This window comes from Mesitornis unicolor, unplaced genomic scaffold (genome assembly GCF_000695765.1).
Source record: "Mesitornis unicolor isolate BGI_N332 unplaced genomic scaffold, ASM69576v1 scaffold36263, whole genome shotgun sequence".
NCBI lineage: Eukaryota > Metazoa > Chordata > Aves > Mesitornithiformes > Mesitornithidae > Mesitornis > Mesitornis unicolor.
Genome location: NW_010174596.1, coordinates 25,761 through 34,469, shown reverse-complemented (window position 1 = coordinate 34,469; position 8,709 = coordinate 25,761). Strand labels below are relative to the sequence as shown.

Here is an 8,709-nt window from a genome sequence, read left to right as displayed (position 1 = left end):
GGGAATATTAGGAATAAAGAAGTTTCAATCTGTTTGGAAAGAAGAGAAAGTCTGTGGGAGACAGAAATTACAAGAACATTCAGCCCCCATGCTGCAAGTTAAAAGCTGATCACATATATATTCACACATGCATATGTAGGTGGAGTCGTCCCACTACTGCCACACATTATGGTCTGGTTTCGGCAGCCAAGACTTTCCATACTGCTTTCTGCACAGCATTGAACGAGGAGATGAAATCGCATTGCTTGATCACTGTAACCCCACACCCAAAACACTGCACGTTTGCACTGTGAGACAATGCTATTCAAGATAGACACAATCATACACTTTGATTAATAATCCTGTAGTCTGCTCAAAAAACAGGTGACTTACCTGGGGACACATGCACAGTGAAATGCTGAAGTTTGCTAACACCCCTCCTACGCTCTGCACCCCAGCAACGCCCAGAGCTCCAACTCCTTTATCCTTTTCCCAAAGCCCATACTACCTCCCAGCTACAGCGATGCTGCCTCATGTGCTGTTTTTCTTCAGTGCCTGTGTGTGTTACCAATCTGAGGACACCCACTAGGGCAGGCAGTGGCTGGACCAGAATAGTGAGGTGGTGTTGAATGTGGAAGAATATGCCAGCTATGGTTGTAGTTTGGCCAACAGAAGTAAAATAGGCATTGGGCTAAGGCTTGCCTTTGGTTGGGCTCCCAACAGTCTGCCACCATAGAAACCTGTCTGTTTTATGAAATTAAACCTTCCTAAGGTAAACATGTATTCCAGATAATCATGAAACCTGAGACAGAATGGGAAAGTGTCTGGAAAGGCAAGAATAACCACAAGGAGAAAGGCTCTTGCCAGAAGCAGTTTGTTTGTAGCAAAGGGCTACTGACTCTTCTCTGAAATGAGGACTACTTCAGGGCTGCCCAGAGGCCACAAGCACCTCTCTGAGCTGGGGGATTTCTACTACCATGGACAAATAGGGTACAAGGAAAAGAAAAATAGGTAAGCTACCTCTCTAATCTGAGTGAACCTCTCAGAAACTCATCTCCAGTCCTTTTCAAAGCCTGGAAATGTGGCTTTGAAATTTAGTGCACATCCTGAGATAGTGGATACAGACTGTAAGGCTGTCTTGAGAGCTCCCATTGCCTGTACAGTGTATGGGCACTTTGTGCAGGCCCCCCTGGTCCCAGAGTGGACAAAGAACTCAGAGAATGTAACACCAAATCAACCACAATGGAGCCTATGAAGCTTTAAATCAATGAGGAAACAAAATAAGTGTAAATACTGTCTTTATTCTATGAAATTATAAAAGAAGAAGAGCTAATCTGAAAACAAACTCTTAACATAGGAGAAGCCACAGTACTCATTGCAAACCACTGCTGGAGTTTGTCATGCGCTTTGCTTAACCCACTAGAATCAGAAAAGTACCTTCTCCAAGATGAATACTGACAGGACAGTGAGGAAAAGGGTGTCTGGAGGAACAAACCCAGACTGTGCCATGGCCCAAGGAGAAGCTGGTTCACATTTGAACCTCCTTAACTTTATGTCCATCATACCCAGATTGTTTTTTCCGTCTCCTGCAATACTGCATTCAGAAATGGTGGTGCAACCCCTCATGGCAGCTTTCAGAGTCACTCCACCTACACAGGAGAAGTAGTACAAACGATGCATCAGGGCAACCAGTCTCCACAGCTATTCCCACCCTGGCCAAGAAGGTCCCCATTTCCACCCATGTCTGTTCCCATCCTCTGAACGATTTTGAAGAAGTAGCAAAGTTGGCTTGGTTGACTTGAAATATAAAGGGTTTAGGGTTTGTCCTTTATTTCTTTCTGCTGAATAAAGATGATTTTTAAAAAATATTAACACTTTAAGTTTAAAATCTTAAAAGCTTTTACATAGTTTTCTTTCTCTTATTTAAAGATTCTTCTGTTCAAACCTTGTCTAGATTATTAAAGAAGCTAGGGCTGTGTACTCCAAGTGTTCATTGTCTAGTTCTCTCTGACCCTCTTATGATTTTTCATAGAATCACTGAATGGTTTGGGTTGGAAGGGGCCTTAAAGCTCATCCAGTCCAACTCCCCCTGCCATGGGCAGGTGTCCTCCCACCACTAGGCTGCCCAAAACCCTGTCCAACCTGGCCTTAAACACTTCCAGGGAGGTGGCATCCACAACTTCCCTGGGAAGTTGTTGAACTGGATGACTACCTCTCAGCTGAATTTGACACTGGGGTTTCAAGTCATTTATTCAGATAAGTCCGTTCTCTAAGGTCTGACAGGATTTAGCCAAACTAACAAAGAAACCCTGCTCACATGTCCACTGAGGGAGAGCCTGAAACCTGAACTTGTCCTTTACCAACACTGAAGTGTCTACTTGAGAAGGAGACCTGATAAGTTGCTGTGTGCTTAACTCCCCATTCAGATATTCTTGCACCTCTTACTTGCTTTTGCTGACACTGCTCATGTTTCTGTGCTGCACAGTCTAGGGAGGTGGTCTGGAATATTCTGCTGGACATTTTTATCTCAAATACAAATAGCATGTAAGGGCACTTGTCAGTTTCTCATCTTCCTTTTCTCCTTGACACCTCTGCTTCCTCTGCACAGCTCATCACACCATACAGGTCTCCTCTATTTAAAGCAGCCAGTCAATCAAGTCAAGGCAAGTTAGGAGCATAATTTATTTCAGTGGTATAGTGTACCATTCTATTTGCATTGCACCATTCTATTTCCATTGCACCATTCTATTTCCATTGCTGTGACTAAGACAACGCCTGTTTTCCTTCATGTTGTCTCTGTTAAACACTTTCTAATTCAGATTGTGGACAGCACATCATTAAAGTGTGTAGCAAAGACCTTCATACATCAGATTGTCACCTGTTATCAACTGTTATCAATGTTATCAACTCAGAGAAACTTCATCTATAACCACACACAGAATATTTTTTCCAGTCTGCTTCTGCTGCAGATGCCACTGCCCTAATTTCCACTTTATTTTTCCTGCATGCTGGAGAAAAGATGGGACTGCCACAAAACATGGAAGTCTTTTACTTGCAGCGGGGGAGGAAAGAGAGGTGACCAGGGAGCTTGCTGTCTGCTTCCCTTTCTCTAATTACAGCTTTGAGGTGGGAAAAGGATTTTTGAAGGAGAGCGTTACGTGCTGCTGGTTACCCCAGTCATTCAAAGGCTGGAGTTCCCTCTCAGGGAAGATTTTTGGGTACCCCAAAGGATCATCTGTGGTGTTCCTGTGGAGGGACCTGTCCCTGGCTCTCTAGGAGCAGAGACACCACTACAGCAAACAGTGACTTGCCTCCAGCGTCCACCATGAGGTGACTCATGAGAAAGCCAATGGCTCTATACTGGTTTCACCCAAACTTTCACTAAGTAGGCAACTGGCTTAAATTCAGATTCATCCCCATGCATCCTAGCTAGGGCCAGCAGGTTGAGCGTCTTGGTCAGCTGTATTGCATGCCTGTGTATCAGGTTGCTTCAGGAGCCCAGTTCTGCTCTTGACTCCAGTTATGCCATGCTATGAGGAATCCCAGCAGTTGTACATGCATGATGGGAATGAGGAAGGAAAGACACCCCTGCCCTTTTCTCAGCTTTAAGCATGTTCTCTTTCAGTTCCATGTCTCTTCCTCTTTTTTCTCCTTCACACTTTTTGCCCATTTTTATTTTTCTGTGATGCTTCATCTTAAACTGGTTTCAACCATTTAACCAAAATTATGAAAGACAGCCCCAAATAAAAGGCAGTTACCAGAATTCATTAACCCAGCAAGGTCAACACACTGGGTTTCGGATCCAGTGCAGTTTACGGTTTCATTACCACACTGAAAGGAATCCACACTGTAGCAGGCAGGACATTGATGTCCATTGGGTGTGTTGTCCACTGGCGGCACTGGAAGGAAAGAGATGGGCTGTAATTGGTTTTAATGAGGGAAGGAGAGGAATGAGACAGGTCCTGGCTTAACCTGGAAAGCCTCATCTCAGGTTGGGGCAGACAGAGAGGGGGCAGTTTATAGGGAAAAGGGAGCTTACGTGATACAGAGATTGTTTGGCAGTCATTGCCCGTGCAGCAAGCCACATGGCTCCTTGCTTTTACCTTCCCATAGTTCATGGTGGTAGGACCAAGCTGGCAAACGCTGGATGGCATGCAGGACTTGATGGATGAAGGGATTGCCATCCCCCCTGCAAGGAAGTGGAAGGCAACACCAAGTCATTAAACAGAAGGCAACTTCCTTCCCCTCCCATTAGTTCCTGCAGAAACAACTGCTCAGCAGCAGTCCTGGGGCTTGAGAAGTGTCTGGGGTCAGCACCAGTGATCTTGGTGACCCCCTCAGAGGAACGAGGGTGCCATCACATCTGAGACATCAGTGAGCATTTTCTCCTTCTCCAAGTTGTGTTTAAAGGCAGGAGGAGACCACGACTCCTCAAAGCCAGCTGGCCTTGTTCCAGTTGCACACCTTAGCCAGAATGCCCAAACCACAGAGCTTATGGGGTGACCCATGTTTCTTCATCGAGAGCAAAGTACAGAGTCCATCACAGCCACAAGCACTCTGGCACAGGCAAGTCTAGTCTTTCCCATCAACCAAACCTAAGAGGTGTAACAGGGGCCAGATCAGTTACACTGAGGTCTGATGAGGCCCCACCAGCACTGTGAGGAGGAAAGGCAGTTTTGCACAAGCAGAGGGAAAACTTGAAGTGGAGCTGCCAGCACCAAAGCTGGTACGATGTGAGATAATCTCCAGTCTGAAAATCAATAGTCACATTACTGAAGCTGGGCAATGACAGAGGTAATGCCACTAGCACAACCCAGTGTGCAGTTGTGTCAGGGCTCAGCAGCCATCTTTAGCCTATCAACCATGGGGACATGGTGATAGTTCAGCCCTGTGGTGCCACCAGGCTGCCAGGTGTCCCCTTCACTGCTTGAGGAAGGCAGTCAGATGCAGGCCAGTTTCAGGATCCACCCGTGGCCTGTGCACCCTCAGTGCTGCGTGCCAGCAGCCTTGTGTCCCTCACGGCCCAGCCTCTCAACCCAAGTACTCGCCGTAGTCAGAATTAAAAGCCAATGTGTCCTCCCAGTATGCTGCCTAGGTCCTCCCTCCACAGCTAAGAACCAAGCTCTCCCAGCAGGAAACTGCTGCTCAAGAAAGAGGAATAGAGAGCTTTTCCCATCCCGGATCATCCTGATCTCTGGGCCCTCTGTCAGTGAAAAGGGAAATGAACAGCTTATCCAAGGACTCACCATAAAGCCAGTGACAGATGTGGCGAGAGAGAATCACCTCCCAGCCTCACTTCATAAGCCACGACGGCACACAGCCATAGTAAATGTCTCACCTACCTATCAAGACCTCGTGCAGAATGATGCCACAAATATCTTCACCACTATTACAGTTTTTCATGGGACCAGAGCAGCTCTTTCCTATGCCGTGACAAACCTCACACTGAAGGGAGGTCCCTGGGGAAAGATGGAGGACATAATCCTGGGCAGCAGTCATGAGAGATCTCACTTCCCCTTTCATCAACGTTTTCCTTCAGCATTAGATCAGCACTTTTCACATTTCTCTTCCCTTATTTTTCCTGTTTCATTGCTCAATTTGTGGGTTCTTTTTTATAATGTCTATTATTATTTATTCTAGTACAAACTTGAATTTGGGGGAAGCCATTTTGGGATAGTTTTTTACATTTTAACTACCAATACCCAGCCTGATTCCCTTGTCTCCTATATGATGATGTCTGCTTGGTCGGCCTGGGGTTGTTAAGTAAAATATCCCTACAAAACCTTCTGTTCTGGCACATGTTCAGCTGTCCCTGGATACCCAGCCCCTAAATCCTCTCTCTGCAGTGAGCAGGGACACCAGAAGATGTGGGGATCAAGAGGCTGCAGTGGGTATTGACTGTGTTATGTACAAACTGGGGAGTGGTATATCTCTTGATAGGCATCAGGGAAAACCACTTTACCAAATGCCTGCTGGAACTTAAGCAGACCAGCATACTTTTTTTCACTTAGAAAGGAATAACGTGTTTATCAACAGAGGATAAACAGCATGTCTTCCCTGACACACACTCACTGGGATCCAAGGGTCCAGCATGTAAATTAGGAGGTCCAGGGCACCTGCCAGTTACCTAAACCCTGGTGTCATCTAAGGCCCCTTGCAGGGGCTCTGCACAGGGTGGCAACTATGACAGAAGAATTCCAAAATACCAGTGCAGTTCTGGACCAGAGCCTGAAGGACAACTGAGGTGACATATAATGTCTAAAATGTCACACAACCCTGGGCATGACCAACACAAATGACCCCTAAGCCTGTGGTAAATGGTGGCTGGAGATTGATTCAGCCAACCAAAGGTCTGTCTGCTTCAGAGTAACCTGAATTCAGAGTAACCTGAATCAGTTGTCCCAGCTGGATCACCAGTGACCACTGCAGAAGCTTAGACAGCCATTTCACATTGTAAATGCCTACAACTTCATCTGCATGTTGGCTCGTAGCATCAAAGATCCCCTGAGACCAGTCACCTGTCTGCAGTGCAGATCCCCCTGGATGAGGGTTTCCTATGGCTTAGAGGGCAGGAACGGACCCACATACAGAGCACCCATTCCCAGACCACTTCTAAGTCTCACAGCCCCACAGGTCCCAGCAGAAAACTCACCTGGGTCCAGGAAAGCCAGGAAAACGCTGAGGCTGAGAGACACTTTCATGCTGTTCGGATATAAGTACAGGGAGCCACCAAGTCTTGCTGAACACAGCACTGTGTGCCACAAGGGCTTTATAAACTGAAGTGCATAAACAGAGTTTTTCAGGGAAGTGACAACTGGGGAACTGCTTTGAAGAATATTAATGCTGCCGAGCTGTAACATGTGTACCCACCCCTGACCGGACAAAACACCCTGTTTCAGAAATAAATCCCCTTCTGGGCTTATCACCTGTTTGGTCTGATTTTGTGAGGTTTCGTGACAAGAGCACTAGCACCAGTGTTTGGTTTCTTTCATTTAAAGCACAAGTCGTGCCTTTTCCTCCACATGAGGGATCCTGTTTGTCTTTCCTTTCCCCTGTGTAGAATACGCAATCTGTGGGAAAAGGCTGGCTTTCTGGGGTCTATCAGGTAGACTTTGCTTGAACAACAATCAGCATTTGCCATACATATGAATGACAGAGAAGAAACAATTTGCACAGCCCTGCTGTGGTCTCACCATTAGGCACAAAAAGGCAGTGGGTAGCTAGTGTCAGCTGGGAATTTTCCTTGTGGCTGAGTTTTTTCTGGTTGATGTCCAGTCTCTCTTTCCATCAGACAGTCAGGAGCAATCATACCCTGAGTACAGCAGCAGCACAGGGATCGTCCTTTCCAAGCTGGCATGCAGCTTCTGTTTGCAAAATAACTGCCAATGCACACCTTGGAGCAGGCTCAGCCAAGGGCTCCTGGGGTTGACTATGTCAGAGCTGCAAAGTGGGTTCTCCGAGGTGCAGGTTTTGATAGAAAACACTTGGAAGTTGATAAGAAAGTCTTCTGTTGTACTTTTGGGCTTTAAATCATACCAGCTAGCAGGGCGAAGCCATAATGTGGTTATGAGACAGCCTGGTCACAGTTTAGGTGGTTATAGAGGGTTTTCCATGCCCTGAGCTCTCATGATGAACTAACATCGAGCAGCAGTTAACAATGTGCTATCAGTCCAAAGGTTTCCTGCCATATCTGCAGGTTTTATCAGGATGTGCTGCCCCAGTGATGCCATTCCCTACCCTGGAGATCACCACCATGCTCCTGCCCTATACCAAATTGGGCACAACCAGCTAGTTTATCGTCCTACAGGACCTTTTGCATTGACAGAAATAAAGAACTGAAATACCCTTGTGCCCCCTCTCAACTGCAGTATCAGCAACTTGGGCAAGATATTGTTTCAGATAGACATTTTGCTGTGTAGCACAGCAGAGTGCTGGGCTTATCTGGCTTCCAGACACAAGGGAGCCCAAACAACAAGCCCTCCACAGCAGGGGAATGCAGACCACAAATACAGAGAGACCACAAATATGAGCTGCAAGGACCTTCTGAGGCTCACCCAGTCCTCCTTGCTGCCCAGGACAGCTCTCGCCAAGGACAAGGGTTGCCTGTGGGGATGTGTCATGTAGCAGGGAAATCTGGTATGCTGGGGAGGGAGTGTACCCTTGAACCTGGCAGGGCTGGGTGTTTGGTGAAGAGCAGAAAAGATGCCGAGGCTTCCTACTGATGCACAAATGAGCTAGGTGCTGTTCCTGACTCTACAAAAGACCTCCTGCAAATCCACAGAGAAAATCACAAACCTTGCTGATGTCGTCACTTACTTTTTTGCTTTGATTTTCTCTTCTTGTCTCCCATCTTACCACTTGCTTAAATGGAAAAGTGATCTCGTGGCATTTCCAGATACAATGAGTAGTCCAGTGGGACCTCTTCTGAGCTCAGCCCACAACACTATAAGAATGGAAATGAGTGCAATCACCCTGGATAAAAGCCTAGTTCTCCCAACATCCACAAAGCTGGTAGCACAAGAAGACAAGGGAGAAAAGTATCCTCAGCTTGGATTATTTTTCCAGCTCAGAAATAGTCCCATGCCACAGTAGATATATTATAATGAAGTCAAGCAGGATTAAATTTCATTCCTCATTGGTCTTAACCTCAGGCTGAATACAACCCTGTCCCCATGTAGGCTGGAGTACTCAGGTCAGGGTGATTCTGCCATTTAATGATATATGGGACTA

The 8,709-nt window shown here is 46.5% G+C and overlaps 1 protein-coding gene across 1 annotated transcript; it reads right to left on the bottom strand.

Moving 5' to 3' along the window:
* Nucleotides 1-1,404: 1,404 nt before the first annotated feature.
* LOC104538049 (phospholipase A2 inhibitor 25 kDa subunit-like) lies at nt 1,405-6,680 on the bottom strand. Its single transcript, XM_010181102.1, has 5 exons — nt 6,632-6,680; nt 5,322-5,438; nt 4,019-4,168; nt 3,738-3,878; nt 1,405-1,628 (listed from the first exon to the last, which is right to left on the bottom strand). Exons 1-5 carry the CDS (start codon nt 6,678-6,680, stop codon nt 1,405-1,407), a joined length of 681 nt encoding a protein of 226 aa, XP_010179404.1.
* Nucleotides 6,681-8,709: the final 2,029 nt, after the last annotated feature.

Excerpts from the sequence above, each read along its gene's own strand:
- LOC104538049 (XM_010181102.1), bottom strand. The coding sequence starts at position 6,680 with ATGAAAGTGTCTCTCAGCCTCAGCGTTTTCCTGGCTTTCCTGGACCCA. Across the intron at positions 5,439-6,631 it reads CCTGGCTTTCCTGGACCCAG|GGACCTCCCTTCAGTGTGAG; the intron begins GTGAGTTTTCTG and ends ATCTTTCCCCAG. Across the intron at positions 1,629-3,737 it reads TGCTGGGTTAATGAATTCTG|GTGGAGTGACTCTGAAAGCT; the intron begins GTAACTGCCTTT and ends TCTCCTGTGTAG.